We start from the raw sequence: 25,847 nt of genomic DNA on the forward strand, positions 1-25,847 counted from the left end.
TCCTATGTAATTTAACATATCAAACAAGCCTACTTTCTCTCTTTAATGATGAGAAACAAAATCATTGAAATGTTCCAAGGGCCTTCTGGAACATTTCACATAAATATAAAACCTTTAAAAAAATTTTTTTATTTTGGAAGTTTCTCAAAAAATATCAAAAGTTTCAAGCATTTAATTAAAGAAGGATCACAGATCATTATAAAACTATTAAATGACTTAACCAAAGTGACAATAAAAGATTTTAAAGGCAAATACAGAAGGTTACATAGTTGTAAGCAAGTCTTAGCTCTTTTAATATTAAGAAGACTGTTTTCTCTGGGGCGCCTGGGTGGCACAGCGGTTAAGTGTCTGCCTTCAGCTCAGGGCGTGATCCCGGCGTTATGGGATCGAGCCCCACATCAGGCTCCTCCGCTATGAGCCTGCTTCTTCCTCTCCCACTCCCCCTGCTTGTGTTCCCTCTCTCGCTGGCTGTCTCTATCTCTGTCAAATAAATAAATAAAATCTTAAAAAAAAAAAAAAAAAGAAGACTGTCTTCTCGAATGATCAAAGGTTTGATGAAAACAAAACAAAACATAAAATCTTTTTCTAGGCAGAACACATAAAAGGTAAAGAAAATTTTGTTTGAAATTTCTCATAAAAAGCAAACCAATCATCTAAGAAAGTTTTTAACAGAGAGAAAAACCAAATTCTAATTTTCCATCAGTGTTCTTTTGATATTAAAACTCACTCTTAAATATACTTATTCTAATCTTAGCTATATATAAAATTCTCTTTCAAAGGGTTTTTTTCATAACTCTACAAGTTATTTATTTATTTATACACTCAGATTTTAAGTTTTCCCTTTTTAAATAACTAGCTTCACTTTAGGAAAAATTATTTTTGCCCTCAACAAAAATGTATTGTCATTCCTCATACTTTTTTTTACCCAAAACATATATCTTACAGAGTTGTTTCCCTTATAATTTTTAGCAGCTTTAGTCACATGTTAATCACAACTCTGAATCCTTAGAAACTTTAATTTCTAGTGTAGTAGTGAACAACTGTAAATTGTCTGTTTTTCCTGCATTTTTTAGATCAGCAAATTTATGAATATATTTCATAATTTCTAGAAAAATGTGCTTCTTCATAGTACAATCTTTTAATAAAGAACAGAACATGTTTACTAGCAGACCCAAAATTTTTAGTTTCTTTAGAGTAATAAGGAAACCACAAGTAGATAAACCTATGTTCAGTATTTAATGTTTATTATTTTATCTTATTTAGAAATGACCTAAATATTCAATGAATTCAACCTAACTCATCACTTACCAAAACTTCAAGGTTTCAAGTTGCCAAAAAGATTTGGGGAAACTATTTTTAAAGTTTACCTAAAAACCTTTTAAACTTTATTTAATTTACTCGTTCTTAACAATTATACTTAGATTACCCATAAAAACTGTAGGAGACATCAAAGTCAGTTATTCTTCCAAGCTAATTATTTTTTAAAAACAGAGATAGTATCAGCCTATTTGACTCTAAGTAAACCGAGGCAGAGTAAAAGTTTTAGTTTAAGTGTTGATAATTTTAAAGGCATGTCTCTTTTCATTAAACCAACAACCTTAAATTATTTTTAACACTGAATTTGCTCCCAAATCATATAAACTTGAAAATAAGCGCTTGCTTTGAAACCAACTAAACAGGGCTCTTTTACGAACTAATTTTAGTAATACCATCCAGATGTAGAAAACGATCTCACACTTACAACATATATATTGTTACAAAGAAAACCACAGGCCCAATATGGCATTACTTCTGTTAAGGCTCCAAGTCAGTAAACCAAGACTTAATACCTAAACTAACTGCAGTTTCAACTCCCCAGGAATGTAACCTTTAACCAGGCAACATGGAATTTCCTGGTCAACACAAGAAGTTTATTGATAGACCCTTTCCATCTCCCTCAGGAGGGCAAATTGCCTACAAAACGCCTTCTTTGCTAATAACTTGTCTTTTTCTGCTCCATCTCTACCTTTAAAAGCAGTTCCTCTTGGTAGCACTTTGGAGTTCCTTTCTGACTGTTAGAATGGGATGCTGCTCAATTCATGAATTGATAAAAAAGGCCAGTTAGAGCTTTAAAATCTCCTTCGATGGATTGTTCTTATTTAACAATAGAGACATACATACAAACACACGATGTCAACAAAGATCTTATGGTTTTTGTTGTGTGGGGAGAACATTACAGGCCTGATTTTTATATACATTTTCTCCCTCTCTTTTTTTTTTCCTTCTGGTGAGAATTTTTTTTTTTTTTAAGTTTATATTTCAAAGAATGGCTCTTAGGTCCTAGAGAAGAGGGGGTAGAAAATTTAGACCACAGAGGCACCAAGGAAGTACCCAAGTTTTTTCTAAGGTGGACTTTTCGGGACATATTGTCCACTTAGCAGAGATGCTAGAGCGTGGGCACAAGAGCCCTTCTAGCAATTTGTATTTTTACTTTTAAGTAAGCGCCACCCCCAGCATGAAGCCCACTGGGGGCTTGAACTCATGACCCTGAGATCCAGCCCTGAGCTGAGATCACGAGTCCAAAGACACTGAGCCATCCAGTTGCTGCCTTAGCAATTTATATTTTTAAAAGCCCTCTTCCCCTCCCTGCCCTTTTTCTTCAGTCTCAGGCCCAATGGTGGATTGTATTTTCATTTCAAAGATATGACAAAATTGATAACTCTAAGGGACAGAGAAAGAATGCAAGTTGTTTGTTTTAAAGAAATTTGAGATATAATTGCTATTTAAAAAACTATTTCTTTTCTTAGGTACAGGACAATTTTGTTCCAATATCCTGATCTTTTATAATACCTACAAAGCATTTTGAGAGGAATAGGCAAGGTTTTGAGATTGGTAAAAACAGGTGGGCTTTGACTTGTTTTCAGAATTGTCATTTATAGTTTTGTGGAGATTTTTAGACAAAGACAGCTGTCTTTAATTCCCCCCAAAGATGTGGCCTACAGCCTGAATATCAAGAGATGGACCTGCCTTTTTAACTAAACTTTATACATATATATACGTATATACACCAGGGAGATGGTTAACCAAAATGGGAATCAAACCTTTATGCCTTTGTAAACTCCGTATGAAGTGTATTAAGAAAAGCATTTTTCCTAAGTACATAATTTAACCTTGGGCTTTCATTATATTAGGCCCTGAGATCGGCCTTCCACTGATTAATTGCAGGAGGGCCTACGAGAAATTTTGGTCATCTGCTTCCTCTGTGAAGGGGGGCTGTGTTCCAGGGGGCCTTCTGGCTTGCCTAATAACCATAGTATAATCAGGAGCTGAAAGAAACTTCCCTTAGCAGCCAGTCAAGTTCTTTTTGAGTGAAGTTGTGAATAGCCATCAACCTTTCTAATTCCTCTAAATTCGGTAAGATCTTTTGAAAGCGGAAGAAAAGGGGCTTTATAATTTAAAAGATCTGCTGCTGTTCAAGGGACATGAATTCTCTGTGTGTGCTGGGGGTGGGGGGGTGCGCAGTTCTAAGATATATCTGCCAAGGTCATTGCATAGAAATGTCTAAAGTTGGCAGAGCCTGATTACAGCAAAGCCAGCCCTACTGCCTGTCCCAGGTACTGCTAAATTTACTTTTTGGCTTCCAGCCTTTGTAAGAGCAGTCTGTGTACTTTGAACTTGAGAGTAAGCTGGAGTACTGTCTAAAAAATCTCATAGGCAAAGGGAAGCTAAAAATGATAGATGGGGCCAGATTTCAGGAAGGGAAATTTACAATGGATGTAGACATTAATTTTTGTCTTAAGTCCAATTTCTGTTCTTTATCTTGTCAGAGGAGTCCTTAAACATAGCCTTATACTAATAAGACAATTGAGAACTCACCATAAAGAGTTTTTTTTTAATTTACCAATTTTAATTTTTTTTTAAGACTTTGTCAGAGAGAGAGAGAGAGTACAAACAGGGGGAGTGGCAGGCAGAGGGAGAAGCAGGCTCCCTGGGGAGCAAGGAGCCCGATGCAGGACTCCATCCCAGGACCCTGGGATCATGACCTGAGCCAAAGGTAGACACTTCACCAGCTGAGCCACCCAGACACTCCTTAATTTAGCCAATTTAAAGAATCCATCTCCTGGCCATTGATCTTGTTATTAATATCAATTAATAGCAACTCAAACCAATAAGCCTTTTTATGGTTTGACCAAAGATACAAGAGATGTCCCTAGAGATAGTCGATGAAGCCCCCATGATCCAAAAGTCTACTCCCAAGAATAGGCTACGAAAGCAAAGACCTGCAGGGACAGGATATAAGAATGATGTGGTCTATCAGGCGTCTCCAGTCCTTCCACAAAGTGCGAAGCTTCCAGTCACAGAGTCGCCAATGGGAGACATCAGGCAGGTGCTACTGGGAGTGGGATTTTTCTAGCACTAACAGGCAATGAAGATTGAGACCACCAAGGCCTTTTATAGTTTAGGACCTCTTATGACAAAGTCCCCTGAGAGCTAGCACAACTGGACAAAGAGAATATTTGCTTATAAATGGGTGTCTCTGATCCCCAGTCTATTCAACTGGCCACCAAAGTGCACCCCAGTAAATGCACCCTCCGGATGGCAGAGACCAGAGAGAATGTTCTCACTGGTCACAAAGCCAAACTCTTAGGGAAAAACCTCAACTCTTTTTACACCGGGGACCCACAGCAACGTTTGTCCACACAGACACTGTCTGAGGAGAACCGAGAACTCTCCACTCTGTGGGCCCGCTTGATCAGCAGGCTGATAGGGGCTATGCCCACCTTCTGGGCTATGGAATCCCCTTTACGACAAACAATACAGACAAAGGAAAACAAAGACCATCTCTGGAAGGAAATGGATCACTAGCCAAACAGTACTCCACCAAATTTTTACCAAGAGTCGCTAAGCCAAAGGAACTAGTCCCACAGATATTTTCTCTGGCTAATTTTAACTTGAGAGAAAGAGAAAAACACTGGCATCCCTCTCACTCCACCAGACCTCACAGACAGAGAGAGATTCCTGGAGGCCGACATGGTAAGAAATCTTACCTTCTGCCGGCTGTACGTCAGATCTCCCAAGATCTCAAAGCTGCAGAATCTTCAGAGCAAATATCCAGCGGAAGTTGATCCAGCTGGCCACGCGGACTGCAGGGGAGGGACAGCCTCCTCTGCTTTCAAGGATTTCCAGCTGCCCCAAGAATTACATGGACACGAGACAGATTAACAGGAGGAAGAAAAAAAGTTTTATTACATGCACACAGAGGCCCCGGAATGACACTGAGACCTAAAGAGATGACCGAGGCAGGCATTTGTTATACTCTTTAGACAAAGAGGCAATAAATCTGTGAGGAATTGACAGGACAAAGAAAACTTAACTTGGGAAGCTTCAATTAGTAAGGAATTCTAAACAGAATTTGGGCTGGGGTAGAAAATTAATAAAAGGTAACAAGGGTTGTTTATACAGACTTTTTGACTCTAAATTTCCTATGTCTGGTGATAAGAATCTCTTTACCTCCTGGTACAGATGGACCACTTTTTACATAAGAGATTTCTTTGTTTTCTGAAGATAAGAAGTCAATGTTCTTTTTTTTTTAAAGATTTTTTAAAAAGATTTTATTTATTTATTTGAGATACAGAGAGAGAGAGAGCACAAGCAGGGGAAGTGACAGGCAGAGGGAGATGCAGACTCCTCGCTGAGCAGCGAGCCCAATGCCGGGGCTCCATCCTAGGACCCTGGGATCAGGACCTGAGCTGAAGGCAGACGCTTAACCGACTGAGCCACTCAGGCACCCCTTGAGATTTTTATTTATTTATTTGAGAGAGAGAGAGAGAATGCAGAGAAGAGGGGCAGAGAGAGAGAAAGAAGCAGACTCCCCACTGAGCAGGGAGCCCGATGTGGGACTCGATCGCAGGACCCTGAGATCATGCCCTGAGCCGAAAGCAGACACTTAACAGACTGAGCCACCAAGGTGCCCAGAAGTCAGTGTTCCTTTTGCATTGGCTGTTTCTTAAATAACTTTAATTTAAAATAATCAACATACCAAAGCAGCACATTTTGGTGGCCTGCCCTTGGCACCAACAAATATTTTATGTGGAGAGAAGCCTTGATTAATACCACCAGACTCCGCAAGGATGGAGAGCATTTCCTCTTTAGAGGGACAACATGACATCCCACTGCCTGGAGTCGGAAGGAGACCCCTCACTGACAGCACCCCAGGAAGCAGGCCTCAGAATGAACTCAGCAGGAAATTGTGCCCTGCCCAAGTGGAAAGAACCAGAAACAGGGGAAAGGAGGGGAGAACAAAGACTGAATGGGGGTGAGCACTGCCTCTCACACTTCTCTACGTCCCCAGCACCTAGCACAGTGCCTGGTACACAAAAGACCTAACCTGTCATTTAAGGAATTGCCCCAGGACTGCCCCTAGCTTGCCATAGGACTGGAGATAATTTATTTCCCCTATCTCCTCAGCTGTTCCAGCTAACCCAGGTGATCCAGTTGATCCTACTGAATTGAGGGGCGTCAGTGCAGGACAACCAGTCATGGGATTAGAGGACTGGAATTTTCAGTCCCACCCCTGCCTTCAGGGGAGGGGACAGGGCCTGGAAGTTGAATCAATAGCCAATGGCCAATGATTGACTCAAGTGTGCCTATATAATGAAGAGGTTTGGAGAGCTTCCAGGTGGGTGAACAGGTGGAGATGTTGGAAGAGTGGCATGCTTGAAGAGGGCTTGGGGCTCTGGGCCCCTTCCCTTATCCCTTCCGTCTGGCTATTCCTGAGTTATATCCTTTTTAATTAAACTGATGTTAAAAAGAAAACCACAGGCCCAAAATGGCATCATTTAGGGCCCCACATCAGTAAACCAAGACCTAATAACCTAACCTATCTGTCATTGAAACACCATGAGAATGTAACCTTTCACCAATCAACACAGAATTTCCTGGTCAATTCTAGAAAATTTACTAAGGCTCCTATTGCTACCCTTAGGAATGCAACCTTGCCTAAACAATGCGTCCCTTGCTAATAAATTCCTTTTTTTTTATTTTATTTATTTGAGAGAGAGAGTAAAGAGAGAGAGGGAGAGGGAGAAGATGACTCCCTGTTGAGCAGACAGCCCATCATGGGACTCAATCCCAGGACCCTGAGATCATGACCCGAGCTGAAGGCAGACGCTTAACTGACCAAGCCACCCAGGTGCCCCCTTTTTTCTTTTTCTTAATGCCTTCTCTCTGCTTTTAAAAACTGTCACCAGCTACACCCCAAGACCTGACCTTTACTGCTCACTTGCTTATACTCACCAACCCTTGTCCCACATTTTTCCTCAAGCTCTTCTTTCCAGCTTCTCTCTTAACATAGGTAAATGGAAACCAAAACCACCCCTTACGCAATAGTGAGTGCCCTGGCAAGACCTCCAGCCAGCCCAGACCAACAAGACCGGCCTGAGCTTAACCCCCGACTCACAGCTGCATGGACGGACCAACAACTACCTTGACTTCGGTGTAGTACTAAAATCTCTGCCCGAGGAGGAGCAAAGCCTCCTTTCCATAACATGTCAATGTATGTACACTCATGTTTCCTGAAGGCCCACGTGTGACTTTGTGCCCACCTTTACACAAGAGGACGAGGCCTCCTAATCTAAATATTCATCTTAACCCTAAATAAAGAGAATCCACTCACCTTTGCTCAGAGAGTCACGGCTTTGGGAACCATCCCCCTTGATCTCCTTATTTGCTGCAAGTAAACCTCTCTTTGTGTGAAAACTTAACCTGGTGTAGTTTCTGACTCACCCAGGCTCAAACTCGCATTGGTTCGGTTACAAAATCTGTCCCTTGTTTAGCTCAGGGGATCTCCGCCCTATTTGCTAGATGGGATTCTGCCTGATTCATGATGAGTCATTTAATAAAGCCAATCAGATCTTCAAATTCACTTGGTGGCATTATTTTTTCTTACCAAATTTTGTGGCAGCGTCAGGAGCTGAAGCAAAATTCTGACTGGGTTTGAGAAAAACGGGAAACACAGGTATGGTGCTCTGTGAACACTTTTGAGTTCACGGTCTTTCTCGCTATTTCTGAGGGCCATTGGCAAGTCCCTCTCAGTTAGGCTCTGCTCTTTTTGCATTCCAAGTCCTGACCTAATTGGCTTTCTCATCCAGGGTTAACAGGTCAGTCTAGACTGACAGGAGATTCTAACGGAGTGCCAGTCCTTAGCCCTTGGCTTGGTCCACAATTCCACGCTGGAATTCCTTCTTCATTTCCAGCCTGCAGTCCCCATTTACTGTGGTTTGCTGGTTTAGTCCTTTCCCCAGTTCCAGTCTGCAGTCTCAATAATGGATTCTGCTGGTTTAGTCCATGCTGGGAATTGCTGGTGGTGGGCATAGCCTTCTCTTGGCCAGTCCACAGTGACAACTTTTGGTTATTGCCATTGCATTGAGGTACCCATGTCTGTCTTGTTTTGTGTAAACAAAGCCTTAGCTAATGGGATCCTTAAAATCAGAAGAGTCAAGATAGGCCACCTTTTGGCACACTTGCTTATTTTATGTCTAAAAACAAAACTATGATGCAAGGAGCTGTGATTATCTACAGAAATGGTAAAATTTTACTAAAAACAACACAGAATTATCAGGGCCATGATGGAGAACATTTCAGTTAGATAAGGTCATCTAAGGAATGCACTTGAAAGCAAGGGTTCCCAAGGTAAACAGAATGGGATATCTGTTTTAAGTGGCAAGGAGAAGCCTCCAAAAAGTTTCAAAATTCCAACAGTTTCATTGAAAGATCCATTGCAAAAGTCTAATGAAAAATTTAATGTATAAGAGGTACCTGTTGGGGCCAAGAGCAGGTTGCCCCAAGACAGGCCACTTTGGCATAAACACTATTTTGAGTTAAAAGCCATCAAAACCCATTACCTCCCCCCTCAATTGCCTCCCTATACTAGGAAAACAGGTGTTAACAGAGATTTCTCTTTACCTAATAAATCTATCTGCATAAAAGGGCAAGTTATGTTTTCCAAACATCTCCTCACCTTCCTGCTGCTGATCTTTCTCACCTTTGTATCTTTAGGACCCTACCCCTCTTCTTAACTCATATAAGCATCACATAAGTCTGGAATTTCATGCCTGTGTAGGTCCCTGTATATATGAAATTAAATTTGATTTTCTCCTGTTCATCTGTCTCATGTCAATTTGATTCTTAGTCCAGCTAGAAGGACCTTGAATAGCAGAAGAAATTCTTCCTCCTCAACACACCTTTGTAAATATTAGATTTTAATACTGCTTATTATAAGCTGGACTAGATCCTGATTTCTTGTAGAGTCCTCCAATGCCTAGCTCCAACTCTCCAAACTAGCATTTTTTAATTTTTCTTTCATCTTTCTGACTTGGAATCATTTAAAAACTAAATCTGCCCTTCTTCCTGAAGCTCTACAAATTGATTATAAACAACTTGATATAAATTTCAGAGAAATCACCACAACAGCTCATTTATAAATCATCTTCATGCCTCTTGCTCTGTGGGTCACTCAAAAATATAGCCTGACATCTAGAAATCTTGATTGGCTACGCTTAAAACTCAGAAATTGGTTTATGATTTGATCTAACCATTAGCCATTGTTTTTCTTTTGTTTCCATAACAATGCCTCTTATTTAATACCTGATTGCTTGAACCATAGGCCTAACAGAACATACCTTCATCACTGCCTCTTGAAATGAGTTTAGCTAAACTGACCTATTGTCAAGACAAAGGGATAGGTTCAACAAGATGAAACAATCCACCAACTCAACTTTTAATGCGTGAAACTTCAGGAAGTTTCAGAGGAAGGGAACTGTAGGGGCAAAAGGCCAGCTGCCCCAAGATGGGCCACTTTGGCATGATGGTTAGTTTGAGTTAAAGTAATCAAAAGCCAGCAGATTCAGGGACAGCTCTTCACCTCCTCCGCCACTTCCCAAAGAGAATTTGGATAGAGGATCTGCTCCAGGAAGAGAGCTGTCACCATAGATAACTCTGACCCCATCACAACATGAACTAGGTGTGGCAGACGGAGGAACCTCACAAGACCTGCCCGATCAAAGTCCCCCAGGTCTCCTTTTTTCTGATAGTCCAGCAAACATGTTTACCAACCATTTACTCTTTCTCATTTTCCTGTCAATTACATTCCTTTCCCTTAGAGACCCAGACCCCCACCCCCTTCTCCTTACTGTAGAAAGACATACATACTCACTTTTCCTCTCTTTGGAATTTCCATGTATATGTGGATTCCCCATACATATGAAAAGAAATTTGATTTTCTCCTGTTAATTTCTCATATCAGTTTGATTCCCAATCTGCCTAGATGGGCCTTGAAAGGGACAGGAAAGTCTTGCTCCCTGACATACTGACAACAGAAGACTATTTATTAGATTGATGTAACTCCCACGGTTCACCTCTATCCTCCTAGTACTCATTCTACTAATCGCCCGTCTGAATTGTTTTTCCACTCAGGAAAGACTACATAATTGTAAGTAAAAGTCTGCCAAGTTAATGGTTTTACAGACACTCCCATATCTACTTTCAAAGAAGGGCTCCCATAGAGGTCCCCTCCCAGATTTGAAGACACTGAGGACCTTTCTGGTAAACTGCTACATTGTTCCCTTAAACAGCTAAGGGAACACTCTGGTGGATACCAGAGCTTACAGACAGGATCCTGGATAAACTGTCTAAAGCCTGTGAAGGATGAAAACTCTTACCAGAATCAGTTCTTCTGAATCAATGTCTGTGGTGCCCAGTCTGGAGAGGAAAATAAAATCTCACTGTTGTCCCTTCATTTCCAGCTTCAAACCCATTGTGGATTGTTCTTTTCTCTCCCAGAGAGAGCAACCGCCTTCTTGCTTGTCTCCTTTTGCGTAACTAGGCTTGGCTTTCTGCCTGCCTGGTACAGGCAAGTTGTTTCTTTCTTTTGGCTGCCTTTGGGAGTGACTCTGGATTTGTGGAACATAGTATCCTTTGCACCCTCTTTGGGGATCTGTCAGACACCCACGGGGTGTTACTCAATGCTCCCAGAAATATTTAAAAGTAGAACTATGTACTCATGCAGCATTATTTATGATAGCTGAATTATGGAAGCAGCCAGAGTCTGTTGACAGATGAATTGATTAAAGAAGTGGTATGTTCAGCCATAAAAAAAGAATGAAATCTTGACATCTGCAACAACATGGATGACTCTAGAGGGTATAACACTAAGTGAAATAAGTCAGAGAAAAACAAATACTATGTGATTTCATTCATGTGGAATTTAACAAAACAAACAAATAGGGGCGCCTGGGTGGCTCAGTCGTTAAGCGTCTGCCTTCGGCTCAGGGCGTGATCCTGGCGTTCTGGGATCGAGCCCCACATCAGGCTCCTCTCCTGGGAAGCCTGCTTCTTCCTCTCCCACTCCCCCTGCTTGTGTTCCCTCTCTCAATGGCTGCCTCTATCTCTGTCAAATAAATAAATAAATAAATAATTTAAAAAAAAAAACGAACAAACACAAAAGACCAAAAAAAAAAAAAAAAAAACCACTCTTAAATACAGAAAACAAAATGATGGTGGGGGGATGGGTGAAGTAGGTGATAGGGATTAAGAGCACATTTATCACGATGAGGGCAGAGCAATGTACAGAATTGTTGACTCATCATATTGCACACCTGAAACTAATAACACTGTATGCTAATTATACTGGAATTAAAAAAACAAAACTATGTACCCAGAGGGAAAGCAACCAATTGAAGATAATATAGTAGGATAGGTGAATGAACATAAGATGGCCTTTAAGTTATAACCCAATTCTTTGAGGAATTGAAAACACCATCCTTATTTTACAAAAGAAAAATCAGTGTACAGGCAATTCAAAATTCACCTATTCTTTTACGAATCCCAAAACTTCCCTTGTTTATCTGAAATGCCCTGTAAATTATTGGCCTTAGAAAACCAAAGTCCTTCTTAGAAGAACTTACTTTTTTTCTCTTCCCTTTAAAGTTACACATCTTATCATGCCTTTGCAAGGTAAACACAGTGCACAATTACCTGAGACTGAAGGGGGAAAAAATAAAGGAAGAAATATCTTTTTAAAATAAACTGCTAGGGACGCCTGGGTGGCTCAGTCGGTTAAGCGGGTGCCTTCAGCTCAGGTCCTTGGATCAAGTCCCACATCGGGCTCCCTGCTCGGTGGGGAGCCTGCCCCTCCCCCTGCTTGTGCTCTCTCTCCCTGACAAATAAACAAATTAAAAGATCTTTTTAAAAAAATAATAAAATAAAAAATAAAATAAAATAAACTGCTAAAGGGCTCTTGTGCCCAGACTCTAGCACAGCTTTCTTAAGATTGATTCCAGGGACAAGTACAAATCTTAAAAATCTTCCCAAAGTCCTTGCATGCATGTGTTCGTGAGCATGTTATAAAGGTGAGATATTATTCTACCTCTGGATGGTATTGCTAAAATTAATTTTCAAAAGAGCTCTATTTAGTTGAAGACAAGTGCCAATAAGGATTGACCATTCTAAACCTATCAAAAAGATAGACACTAACCCAAATGTTTTTTTTAAGTTCATGTGATCTGGGAAAATATTCAACATGAAAGCTTGTTTAAGATTGTTGGTTTAGTTAAAATGGACATGTCTTTAGAGTTATCAGCAATAAAATGGAAATTTTTATTCTACCTGTGTTTACTTAAAGTCGTAAGTCAATGTTATCTCTTGTTACGGACTATTTAAAAGAAAAACAGCTTTGAAGAATGACTGATGTCTCACAAAGTTTTTGAGTAATCTAAGCATAATTGTTAATAACAAGTAAATTAAATAGACATAAATAAAAAATTTTAGGTAAGCTTTTAAATTGTTTTACCAAATCTTATTGGCAACCTAAAACCTTAAAGTCTTGCTGAGTTAGGTTAAATGAGTTAAGTTAAATTTTTTAAATATCTAGATCACTTCCAAGTAAAACTGATGGATAGTTGGAAGGCAGACAGGCAGGGAAAAGCTCCCCCCCCCCACCCCAAGAAGAAACAACCCTTCAAAGGGTTTTACACCATCCTGGAAGGAGCCCTCCAGCCTTTCCCATGTGACAAAAACCTGATTGGATGACAGGTGCAGGGATGGTTAATCAGATTAAAACAGCCAGCCAACAAGCCCATAAAAACTCCTAGACTTAGAAACTCCTGTAGCAACCCTCTCACATCCCCTCCCTCCTCAGGACCTTTGCGCTATCACTGCACCATCGCTCAATAAACCTTGCTTTGCTGCCCACCCCTCTGTCTGGTCTACCCCTTCATTCACTGAAGCGGTGTGAACCACAGGCACTGACAGAAAAAAATCCTGTAACAAAACAAAATACTAAAACATTGATTACTAAACACAGGTTTATCTATTTTTGGCTTCTAATTACAGAGAAACTAAAAGATATCTGGAGCTGTTCATGCTACACCTGAAAATATAAAAAGGCATATGCTTCTAAATATTATGATATATATTCATAAATTTACAAATCTAAAGAAGTGTGGTAAAAGAGACCGTTCACTTACTACTTAATTATCACTAGAAATTGAGATTTCTAAGACTTAAAAATTCTAATAAATGTAATAATTTATTAGACTACTAGAAATAAAAAGGGAAAATAACTTTATATGCAAAGAAAGTAAGATGCATGTTTTTGGTAAGAAAAAATTATGAGGAATAGAGATACATTTTTGCTGAGGAAAAACAAAGTAATTTTGTCCTAAAGCAAGACTGTTTATTCCAAGAGGGAAAACTTAGGACAAAATCTGAGTGTAAAGAAGAAAGTTGTAGAAGCTTTTTGAAACAGAAATCTTTGGAAAGAACTTTGAGTATGTGATCCAGCTGGCTTCCATGGAAAGGCAGCAACAACAGAATCTATAATGATTGTAACACACCCGGATGAGGTCCATTCTGCTTCTGCAAAAATGGCTCCTCATTCCCAGGGTTTTGCCATCCTGACGTCCCTATAACATGGCAACAGTCTGCTCCTGAATCAGAGAAACTGAGATGGGTAAACAAGGGCTGTAAATTAAATGAATAGTCAGGGCTATGGGAAACCCAAGATGGCTGCTTGGTTTTTCCCAGCTCCTTGACAAACCCCATTTTCTGATTTTTGCATTCCTTCACCCACTGCAATGCATTTAAGATAACTCGAGTTACAGACATTAGTGGAGAAACTCTGTGAAATTGCAAAAAACAGTCTGCCAATAATATTTAACTCATCAGACCCAAAATCCTGAAAAACCGATTTTGTCTCCAGTGTCCTCAGACCCTCTCCCTGTAGACCCTTCGAACACCTGTAGCTAAACTTCATTTAGTTGCCACTTAGTGTGGGTTATCAATATGTCCTTGCTATTGTATGCATGCTTTCCAGATGGGTTGAAGCCTTTCCCTGCCACAAGACTGATGCTCTCACAGTGGGAGGGGACCTGTTAAAAAATGTGATTCCCACTTGAAGTATGCCTTCTATAATCTCCAGTGATTGAGGCACCCACTTCACTGGGTGAATCATAGGAGCCTTAATGAAAACCTTGCAGACTTGGAATTATATCAATAGATAACCTCCTGCTGATGCCTTGTCTCATGCTAGTATGACCACTACTGTAAGTCTCTAATGCCTTATGCTCAAGCCTGTCATCAACAGGTTAAAGAAGCCTTCCTGGGCCCCAATTCCAAAGGATCTTGTTCATCACAGTTTAGGGCCTGGTGACCAAGTATTCTGAAAACATCATCAGAGGAAGACCTCGAGCCCCACTGGAAAGAAGCTTACCAAGTGTTCCTGCCCACTAACACTGGTACAAAATTAGATTGTATTCAGCGTTGAGTACACATCACACAGGTAAAGAAGACTCCACCTGATACCTGGTCCTGTGCAGACACCGGAGACCTCTGAATCAAACTGACAAGGAAGACAAGTAGCTGCCATTGAGGTAGACTGCTTCCACCAAGAGACCAGATCAAGACTTCCTACTTCAACTGAAACCCCTTCTCCTTTTCCCTTCCTTCACTCTGGCATTGGCCTGGAAAGATAACACCCTCATCTTTATCTCCCAGGCCACTGCTAATATGGGTAACCTCTGGAATTTAGGGCAACCTTTTTATTTCAGACTAGGAACCTGAAATCTGAGCCCCTACATCTCATTGGTCAACTCCCCTGAATTTACATAGTCAAGTTAGAAAAGGTCTACCAAGAGGCTTTCATGATTCAGGACTCACTCCTTTTGGCAGGTTCCTACTTCCTGGGCAAGGGATAAATATAAATGAGGCTCTGATCAGGAACTTCTCCTTAATTCTTGAAATTGTTGCAGAATCCATTGCAAAAGCAATAGCTGCCCAACCAAGATCCTCAGACACTCTGGCCAAAGTTGTTCTTGATAATAAAATAGCCCTCAATTATCTGTTGGCCCCAACTGCTATCCCTGGATTAACACTCCTGGGGAAGTTAAAACTCAGATTACAGTATGTGAATGATATTCTAATCTGTACTCCCACAAAAGAAATATCTGATAGTAATTCTATAATCTTACTTAATTTACTGGCAGACAGGGGGTATCCTGTCTTTCCTAAAAAGGGACAAATATCCAAACCAAAGGTAAAATATCTGGGATATGAGTTAACACCAGGTCACCAGACCCTGTCTACTGACAGGAAAAAGGCTATATTAGACCTTGGGTCCCCAACCACACAGAAGCAACTTGATACTTTCCTAGGCATGACAGGTTTTTGCCACCTGTAGGTTCCTAGATTTGGGCTCTTAGCCAAACCATTCCATGATTCAATTAAAGCCCTAATGAAGAATCTTTACTCTGGACTAAAGTCCAGCAGATGGTCTTTCAAACATTAAAAATTAAGCTTTCAACAACCCCAGCTTTGGCTTTACCAAATTTAGAAAAACCATTTACTTTATATGTAGCAAGCTTTGGGAGTCCTCAGCCAGAAATTAGGAAACAAAATAAGACCAGTGGACTATTTTTCAAAGACCTTTGATGATGTAGCACAAGGGTGGCTGGCTTGTCTTCGAGCGGTGGCTGCGACAGCCCTCCTGGTGGAAGAAGCTTCAAAACTTACTATAGGACAGTCCTTGATAGTAATGACCCCACAAGAGGTCCAAATTGTCCTAGAGACCAAAGGACACCAATGGATGACAGGAGGCCGACTTACTAAACTCCAGGGTATGCTTTTAGATACACCTGAAATAATACTTAAAACCTGGCAAACTTTAAACCATCCTTACAGCTGCTCCTGACCACCATGCTTCTGTGCTGGAACACGACTGCTCGGAAATTACTGATCTTGTTTATTCAAGCAGAGCAGACTTGAAAGATTCCCCTATTGAAAATGCAGATGACGTTTGGTTTACTGATGGCAGTAGCTTCATGGATAAGGGAGAAAGAAAAGTCAGATATGCTATAGTTAGCTTAATTAAGACCAAGGAGGCAAAAGCCCTTCCAGTGAATACTTCTGCCCAAAAGGCTGAATTAAGAGTACTTACCCATGCTCTTCAATTGGCAAAAGGCCTAAAAATTAATATTTATTCTGATTCCAAATGTTTTTCTGGTGCTACACACCCATGGGGCAATTTGGAAGGAAAGGGCATTATTATCAAGTCATAATTCCCCAATCAAATATGGACCTGAAATAATCACCCTTCTCAAGGCTATACACCTACCTGAGGAGGAGGCTATAATTCACCTCTGAGGACATCAAAAAGATAGGAACTTAGGGGCGCCTGGGTGGCACAGCGGTTAAGTGTCTGCCTTCGGCTCAGGGTGTGATCCCGGCGTTGTGGGATCGAGCCCCACGTCAGGCTCCTCCGCTATGAGCCTGCTTCTTCCTCTCCCACTCCCCCTGCTTGTGTTCCCTCTCTCACTGGCTGTCTCTCTCTCTGTCAAATAAATAAATAAAATCTTTAAAAAAAAAAAAAAAGATAGGAACTTAGAGTCTAAAGAAAACGATTTGGCAGACCATGCAGCCAAGCAGGCAGCACAAAGTAAACAAACATTAAGTCTTATCCCATCTTAACCCCCATAAAATCCATAACTCCAGTCTACTCAGACCAAGAGATTCTATATAGCCCAGGAGTGAGGACAATGAAAAAATACACAGGACTGACTTGTTAATCAGAGAAAAATCTTCATACCCAAAAATAACCAGTGAAAAGTTAATACAAGGTTTATACCAGGCTACCGATTGGTTTGCTACTGATTGGACAAGGTGACCCAGAATTAGATGGCTACCTCCAAATGGAACCCAATGGTTATGTGGATCTAACCTATGACCCTGGCTTCCTCCAGGGTGGATAGGTTGTTGCACTTTGGGTTTTGCTTAAATTCACGGACATATTATCAAAACCATCACTACCCAGCTAATCTTCCAAATTTAAAACAACGATGGGCAGCATCAACATTTCACCGGTATGATCACTTAACATTTATCTTCGCTCCATCAATGGGACTACAGAATGTCATTGGGCATTTGGAGCCCTTAATAAATAGACCGTAAAAGCACTACATGACTCACAAAGCAGCATTTCCTACTTAATGCTGACTTCACACAGATGCGTAAAGCAGTTCTACAAAATTGAATGGCCCTGGATGTTTTAACAGCTGCACAAGCAGATACATGTGTCATTAGCAACACCGAATGCTGTGTATAACTCCACATTATCAGAGAAATGTAACAAGATTGCTCAAAGATGAATACTCTCTCCCTCTCCTTTAATGATTGGTTAAACTCCTGGACTGGAGGAAAATTTTGGTCAACTATCAAAGGTCTTTTTGTTGGGCTCCTTTGTTTCATAATAATATTAACCTCAATTTGTTGTCTCTTCCTGCCTGGTGCCTAGACTCCTTCACGGCCGTAACTTCAAGCCGACAGCTAATCCTTTCTGCACAAGGAGATTCGTATATGTCCTCTACCTTGGATTTGACTGCCTCTGCCTTTTGTAACTCTCTATAGAAATTCCCCAACTGACCAGTGCTGGCCCATAGGTAGAGACATCTCTACACCCCTATTCAGCAGTAAGAAGTTACAGAACATAAGACCTTCTACCCTCAGCAATCTTAAAGATTTAAGGGTCAAAACTGTTCAGGGGGGAAATGATGAGAACAAAGGCAAGAGAAATGTAGATTAAATTAAATTTCCTTACAGCGCAGCCCCTTGATAAATATCTGAGACGCGCAGAGAGTGACATTCCTCAAGGAGCCCACAGATGCCTTAATGTTACTGCTTTGCTAGAGACTAAAACCATCCTTAGCTTGACAGCAGCCAGACCTCCAGGATCCTTTAAGTCTTCTTTACCATATAGAAATCCCTTTAGAGACTTCTGTTATCTCTACTGCCCCCCCAACTCCAAAATATATAATCAAAGTCACATGTCACAATCACAACTGCATGTCTTTCTGCCCACGGATCCTGTTGCCATGTTTTAATAAAAGCACCTTTTTGTAGCAAAAATGTCTCAAGAATTCTTTCTTGACTGTCGAGCTCAACGAGCCTGCATACGGAACCGCGACAAAGTGCCCTCCAAACATTGGGAATTATCCCACTTATAGTCATCAGAATAACTCGCTGCTGCATTTTATTCTTTCAAAAGCTTTCAGGGCATCAGAACGTCAGAAAAGGAACCGAAGATGACTGACCTAAAGAATGGAAACCTGAATTCGTAACCTGTAAATATCCCAGAGAAAAAGGGAAAAAGTCATGACCTGTGAACGCCACACAAGGCATCAGCAAAAGTTTCAGCGCTTCAGAGCAGCGGCTGAGGCGGGCGTTCATGCCTTAAATTTTGACCCCATCTCAGTTAGGCTGCAAGTCTTAACAAAAGGAGGGGACTGTTAGCAGGAAAACCACAGGCCCAAAATGGCATCACGTGGGTTAAGGCCCCAAGTCAGTAAACCAAGACTTAATACCTAACCTACCTGCAGTTGCAACACCCCACGGATATAACCTTTCACCAGTCAACAATGAATTTCCTGGTCCCTTCTAAAACATTCACTGATACGCCCTACTACTCCCCTTAAGAGGGCAACCTTGCCTGAACAACGCATTCCTTGCTAATAAATTCCTTTCTTCCTCACTTTTATGCCCTTTCTCTGCCTTTAAAAACCTGTCTCTTGTCAAGCTCCTGGGAGCTCCCCTCTGCTTGCTGAATGGGGGTGCTACCTGCCTGATTCATGAATCATTTAATAAAGCCAATTAGATCTCCAAATTCACCCGGTCGAATTTTGTTTTTTAACACTGGTAATCCAGTAAATAAAATGTTTCTGAGTTCTGTGAGTCCCTATAGTACATTAACCAAACTGAGGGAGGGGGTCCTTGGACCCTCCTTTCCATAGCCAGGTAGTCAGAAGCACCAGGTGACAACCTGGGCTTACAACTGGCATCTCAAGTGGGAGAGGGCAGTTCTGTGGGACTGAGCCCTTCACCTGTGGGACCTCTCTCCAGGGATGCAGTGTCAGAATGGAGTTGAATTATAGGACCCCCAGCTGGTGTCAGACAATTGCTTAATGGTGTGGGAAACACAGATCGGGATCGTGTGTCAGAACTGTGGGACCGGGTCAGAGTTATAGGGTGTTCTGTATGATAAAAGATGAGAAGTCTGTCTCTGTGCTGTTACTAAATATATATGCCTAGATGTTAATATTGTTAAAAAGAAGACAACAGGCCCAAAATGGAGTCACTTATTCTAAATCCCACCAACACTTAATACCTAACCTAACTACAGCTTCAGCTTCTCCCAGAAATGTGAACTTCAACCAGGCAACCTGGAATTTTCCCAGGGCCCGCACTAGGAATTAATCCTCAAGCTCCCCTTAGGAGAGCCACCTTGCCTGAAATATAGCACTGTTTGATCATTTCTTTTTTCACTTTCTGCCTTTAAAAAGGTTCCCTTTTCTAAAACTCAACAAACTTTTTTTTTTAATAGATGAAATGTTGCCAGATTCAAGAATCATCGAATGAAGCCCACATAACGTTTCAATTTACTCCGTTGAATTCTTGTTACTTAGTAATATTTAGTGACTAGAACACTTTTGACTTCCTTATGGACATTGATCCAATTGGTAGTCATTTACAGGTTAAGAATATATATATATAAATTTTATAAATAAAAGTTTTATAAATAAAAGTTTTATAAATAAGTCCTAGGACTTAATAAAACTTTTACTTTTTTAATACTACCCCTAACCATTATCCTGTGGCTTGAACTGGCTTCCATAAAAAGAAAAAAAATTATTTTTGCTCACCTGTAAATTATACTCTGCAGCCTCAGATATACTAGTTGAAGCCAGAATGACTTCCCTCTCCAATGAAAGAATGTAGGAAGACACTGCTCTGAGGACTGCGGTCGGTCAGAGCTTCTCATTTATAAGTCACTGTAAATAAAATGAGAAGGGCGGGCAAGAGGGGCAGGAGATAAGATAAGATTGGGTCAACGAAATAAAAAAGCTTGTGGTATTAAAAGATACGGATCACAGCAACTTCCAGAGCGGCCGCTGATCCTGCCGTTCCCAGGGCTAGAGAGAGGGAGCAGAAGTCTCTTCTGTAAGATGCATGGGTGATGAGGGGTAGTGAGGAGGCTGGGGCCACCAGGTGCTTGTACGCCAAGCCAACTTGGTACACCAGCCGACTGTCTAGGAGAGAGAGGAGAAAAGCCTGGAAAGAACCAGCACAAGGCCCTTAGGATCTGAGTATCAGAGCCTTTGGAGAGAGAATCCAAACATGATGGGAGCAGAGATAAAGGCATTATCTGCTGCCCAGAATATCTCTAGCCTCCGGGAACTGTGTTGCATTAAATGGAATGGAAATAAACATCTGGGAAAAGTCTGGGAGAGCAATTGTCATATCCTTTGTGAGGAAAAAGTGTCTCCAACTCAGAGCAAGCCTCAACCACTCCCGCAGGAACCCGAGAGCTCCCCGGCTCTCAAGTGTCTCTCTTCCCAGAGTTAATGAGTGACCAATGGAGAGGAAAAAAGAGCTTGGGGCCCCGGGCTGAGGGACCAACGGTGACCAGGGGAAAGGTGACAGGGTGGCCCTTTCCAAGGAAGCTCCCTGTCTAGCACAGACTGCCACAAATCTAAGTATCCAGGGGGCTTGCTTTTACAGTGGAGTAATTTCAGAAGGGAACAGGGTATGGTCTGAAAGAGATAATTGTTTTCTTTTTTATTTCGTTGTAAGTATCTAATTCCCATACAAATGGAACTTAAGAGTAGAATAAAGAGATCATGGAACAATTTTAATTAGTTAAAAAGTTGTTCCTAATTTTTTGAAAAGTTATTCTTAATTACTTTACAAGATGACCTTGTTTTGTAACTTCCTGTATCTTAATCGACTAGGATCGACTAGGCTCCGCATATTCAGCCTTCACCCTGTGTATTTACAAGTGATAGAAAAACATGTGCATACATTAGAGTAGTTAAGACTAAAGTTTTCTAAGGCTCCCCTCCATTTAAATACAGTCTGGCTATACATACCCACACTCACACACACTTCCGTCGCACCTACTTGGAGGATAAAGGCAGCTCCCACAAATGAGTTGGTGCTAAATCAAATACGTAAAATGTAAAACAGGCAAGACACATCCACTTTTTACATTTTAAGTTTGTTGTTTCAGCCAGTTTGTGATATCTCTTCCAAACAGACGTGAAGCATTTTTTCTTTCTCCCTTTCTTTGCCAGCGCAATCCTGAAAGTGTGCCAGTGGGAGGACATTGTGATCGTCTCCCAGGTCCTTGCCCTAAGCGCGGAGGGTCCTTCTCAAACACTGCTCTGTACAGGGTCATAACTAAGACAGGCAGAGAGCTTGAAATCTGATCAAAGAAAGCAAAAGATTCACTCCAACGCGAGCTTGGGTTTCCAGCCCAGACGCCCTTCTCTGACAGCCTCCCTCTAAACAGTAACACGCACGCAGGATTTGGTGTCAGAAACCGATGTGTCAGATCTAAAGGTCAATAGGAGAGAGATTTGGGTGAAAGTGCATCAGGTAATCTGTGGCAGAGGTGGTTAAAAAAGATGATGTATAAAAAAATTCTTTTAACTCATGAAATAGTATCATTATTGCTCTCGTTAAAACAACTTCTTAAAATAACATACCCATGAAACAGGCCGCAGGTGCATTCTTTAATGTATTTAACTTGGGCCTTCTACACCATGCGAATAAAGAGAACATTGGTTGCCATCACCCACTAGTCGATATTTCTTTTTTTAATTCTCCATAACCCTACTGTTGCCTTGGGTCTCAACATCATATTTATGTAGAAAAATGAACCCCAAATTTTCCATCACAGCTTAAAGATATCTAGAAACACAACTTCGCTTCCATATTGTAGCTTCCACTTATCTTTAAAGTTTTGCCATATAATGTGAGCCAGAGTATTGCGATACTGTGTCATAAAATTTATGACATTGATTGTCCCGGATTCCTCCTACCTCAGAAGGTCTCTCAGGAGCAAGCTGACTTCCACGGAGAGTGACCTGTGGGAAAACATAACGCACTGCCAATGTGGCACCAAGGGAGAATTCTTCAAACTTTGTGAAAGCTGACCCCACAGACTCCCCACAAGTTCTCAGTCAGTGGTTTGACTCTTCAGTAATGTGCATATCTATGTAGCAAAGGAGAGACAGAGGTGGTCAGAAATCTTAGAAATATTTTCTTCACAAGAGACACAATGTCAAGGAATAGAGGAAAATTTGTTAAGTTGCATCTGTCAGGGAGGAAGAATTTCCTGTCCCCTTCGTGGTCCTTCCAGTCAGACTAAGAACCAAGTAGACATGAGACAGATTAACAGGAGAAAGTCAAATTTAGTTTGACTTATGGGGAATCCACACAGACATGGAAATTCGAAAGGCGGTCAGGCCAAATGAGGTACGTATGTCATTCTGAAGTAAGGAGAAAGGCTAGGGGCCTGGGACTTCAAAGAGTTGGAATGCAATTCACAGGAAGATGAAAAAGAATAAACATTTGGTAAACAAATGTTTGCTGTGTCACTCAGAAACAAACAGACGTAGACCACTTTGCTCCAACAGGCCTTGTGAGGGGTTCCTCCCTGTCAGCCACTCCTAGTCCGTGTCATGACATAGTTCTCTACGGTGATAGGTCTCCTGGCGCAGATCCTCTCTCTCAATTCTTCTTAGGCAGTTGTGGCGGAGGTAAAGAGCTTTTTCTGAATCTGCTGGCTTTTGACTGCTTTTTATCTCACAGTAATCTCCATGCCTGCCTTTGTTCCCTAAGGCTCTGAAGCAGTCTTTTCAAACTACAGGTCAGAGCCATTAGTGAATCCTAAAATCAATGAGTCAAGATTAACTTTTTTTTTAATAAAAAGTGAAATGCAATAAACTAGATTTTTATTTTTATTTTTTTTTGAAGATTTTATTTATTTATTTGACACAGAGAGAGATAGCCAGCGAGAGAGGGAACACAAGCAGGGGGAGAGGAAGAAGCAGGCCCCCAGCGGAGGAGCCTGATGTGGGGCTCGATCCCAGGATTCTGGGATCACGCCCCGAGCCGAAGGCAGATGCTTAACAACTGAGCCACCCAGGGGACCCAATAAACTGGATTTTAAAAGTCAGAGTGCCATTGCTCATAATTAGAGCTATTTCTGATGGATTGTTGAAAGGCAGGCAGGCAGGGAAAGCCCCCCCCCCCCAAAATGCCCTAAGAGGAAACCACCCTTAAAAGGGTTTTAAACCACCCTGGAAGGAGCTCTCCACCCTTTCCCATGTGACAAAAACCTGATTGGATGACAGGTGCAGGGAGAGTTAATCAGATTAAACCAGCCCCAGCCGGCCAACAAGCCCATTAAAAACCCCTGGACTTAGAAACTCTGGTGGCAACCCCTCTGGTCCCCTCCCTCCTCTGGAGCTTTGTACTATCACCTTGCTAGCGCTCAATAACACTTACTTCGCTGCCCACCACTCTGTCTGGTCTACCTCTTCATTCTTTGAAGCGGCGTGACCAAGAACCCCAGTCCCCAACCGAAAAAAAATCCTGTTAACATTTCTAATTCTAATTTGAATTTATTAATAAAATATTTGTTTAAAGCAAATCTATTATACTTCAGTCACACATCTTGACTGCCCTGCATCATGATGGGAAATGACGTTCTTACTCTGCACTCTAGTTGAAGACAGTTTGGAAAATACTGCTCTAAAGATACCTGACACTAAACGAGAATGCATGGAAGTTGCAGCCTTTTAAACTTGAGTCTGCCTGGCCGAGAACGAATCAATCTGCTTTATGTTTTACTTTGCAGCCAAGAGAACTAACTCTGTTCTTGCTAAAACTAACAAAGCATTCTGGGGGGGGGGGGAACTTCAGTGATGAATGTTAGCATTATAGAAATTAATTAAATCCAGCATAATTTTTAAAGAAATGCAGCGCTGATCTAGCAAAAAAAAACAAAAAACAAAAAAAAAAAAAAACAAAAAAAACACAAAAAACTAATTAAAAAATCCATTCTAACACTTTGAAGCATTTTTTACCTGTAAGTAATATTGACCTCCTACTGTGTGCAGTCCATCAAAAGCACCTAGTGCATACACTTCATCTGTTTGCTTCTCGGACATCTTGTCAGTTAAGTAACAACACTTGCTGGCAAACTGTCATTTCCTGTGTTTCTCTTAAGCTCAGGGAAAGTGAGCTCATCAAAATAAATCATTCCAGGAAAATTTGACTGCTCAGACAAGAATGGCCTGACACTTCTGGCATAAGCACTCCAATCCACAGCTGCAGAGTAGGTGGGCTCTCTTCGAGGCCGGGACTTCAATTCTGAGAGCATCAGCTGGCCACTCTCTGTTTCCATGTCGTAGTGATACACTTGCACTGCTTCCGGTGTGTAGATTCCACTCCCTATGGAAGTACATATTTAGAGACTCGGGTATGCAATGCTGTTGTTGCCACTGGTTCAGAGGTTCATTCAACTCTCAAAGTGAAATTAACGAGCTGATCAGATGGTCCGCCCCAATCCAAAAAACTCTTGGACTCTCTCTCTCTTTTTTTTTTTTTTTAATAAAATACGTTTTCCTGGTGGTTTCCACTGGTAGAGCCAATACCCAACTCTTCTAGAAGGCAGTCGTCGTAACAACAACTTGTTGAGAACTTCCGTATGCAGCTGTAACAGACATGGAACAGACTGTAAGGCAAGCTCCAGTTTTAACAGAGCTCGCAAGATGCAAAGGGAGAATAGATACAGGTGCTTATGACTGTGTTCACTTGTTTTTGACCAGTGGCCCTCAACTTTTATATTATAAAAGAATTTCAGCAGGAACCACCGTTCCTGGTTTTTCGTGGAAAGACTGTCAAATAGTCTGAAGTGTAGGAACTTTATCTGGCCACCTTGTAAAACACAGATTATAACATGGTCAATAATGATGAGTGTCCACTGAGTTGAGTCTCTGGGCCTCTCCAGAACGTGGCTAGTGCCGTAGCATTCATGTGCTGAAAACCAAAGATGCTAGGCTTCGGGCCATACAATTTGTTCATCTCTATAGAACCTGCCCATTTTTTAAGTGAAGTCCTCTTCCCTAAATACTTGTACTACGATGTCACCCAAAATCTCATTTTCAGGAGATGGTTTCCTTGTGCCTCTAAAAAGCTAAACATGTTTAAGATATTATAGTTGTCATTTATTTAACCCGAGTCTCTGACATTTTCTTCTCCCTTTGCTCCCACATCTAAATTCCTCATAAAGTTTCTTTAAGACATCTCTTCCTGTTCTGATGTATTATGCTGAGCCACATTCTGCTTTAAATTTATCTCCCTACCTGCCACAATGGCCAAAGTTGCTCATTCCACCCAGAGCCATCACATGAATTTTCTCTGAAGTCCAGCTCCTGTTATGTCACTTAGACTCCAAAAGAGTCAGTGATTTTCTA

At 41.2% G+C, this 25,847-nt stretch overlaps 2 protein-coding genes across 3 annotated transcripts in view; both read right to left on the minus strand.

The window, feature by feature from the left end:
- VNN1 (vanin 1) overlaps positions 1 to 11,129 on the minus strand; it is a 33,890-nt gene extending 22,761 nt beyond the window's left edge. The window contains exons 1-2 of one of the 2 annotated variants that reach the window (XM_008691082.2): positions 10,698 to 11,129; positions 5,028 to 5,166 (exon numbers count right to left, since the gene is read on the minus strand). The gene's annotated coding sequence lies outside the window, so the exon portion shown is untranslated. The remainder of the gene's footprint in view (positions 1 to 5,027; positions 5,167 to 10,697) is intronic. The other variant, XM_008691081.2, reaches the window with a different exon arrangement.
- Positions 4,647 to 25,143, minus strand: VNN3 (vanin 3). Its single transcript, XM_040627488.1, is given in 7 exon segments — positions 4,647 to 4,780; positions 20,445 to 20,609; positions 21,685 to 21,915; positions 22,379 to 22,543; positions 22,546 to 22,576; positions 24,456 to 24,571; positions 24,574 to 25,143. Coding segments are annotated over 7 exon segments (1,044 nt in total). The 5' UTR covers positions 24,776 to 25,143.
- Positions 25,144 to 25,847: the final 704 nt, after the last annotated feature.

Source organism: Ursus maritimus, unplaced genomic scaffold (assembly GCF_017311325.1).
Source record: "Ursus maritimus isolate PB19 unplaced genomic scaffold, ASM1731132v1 scaffold_13, whole genome shotgun sequence".
In the NCBI taxonomy this organism is placed as follows: domain Eukaryota; kingdom Metazoa; phylum Chordata; class Mammalia; order Carnivora; family Ursidae; genus Ursus; species Ursus maritimus.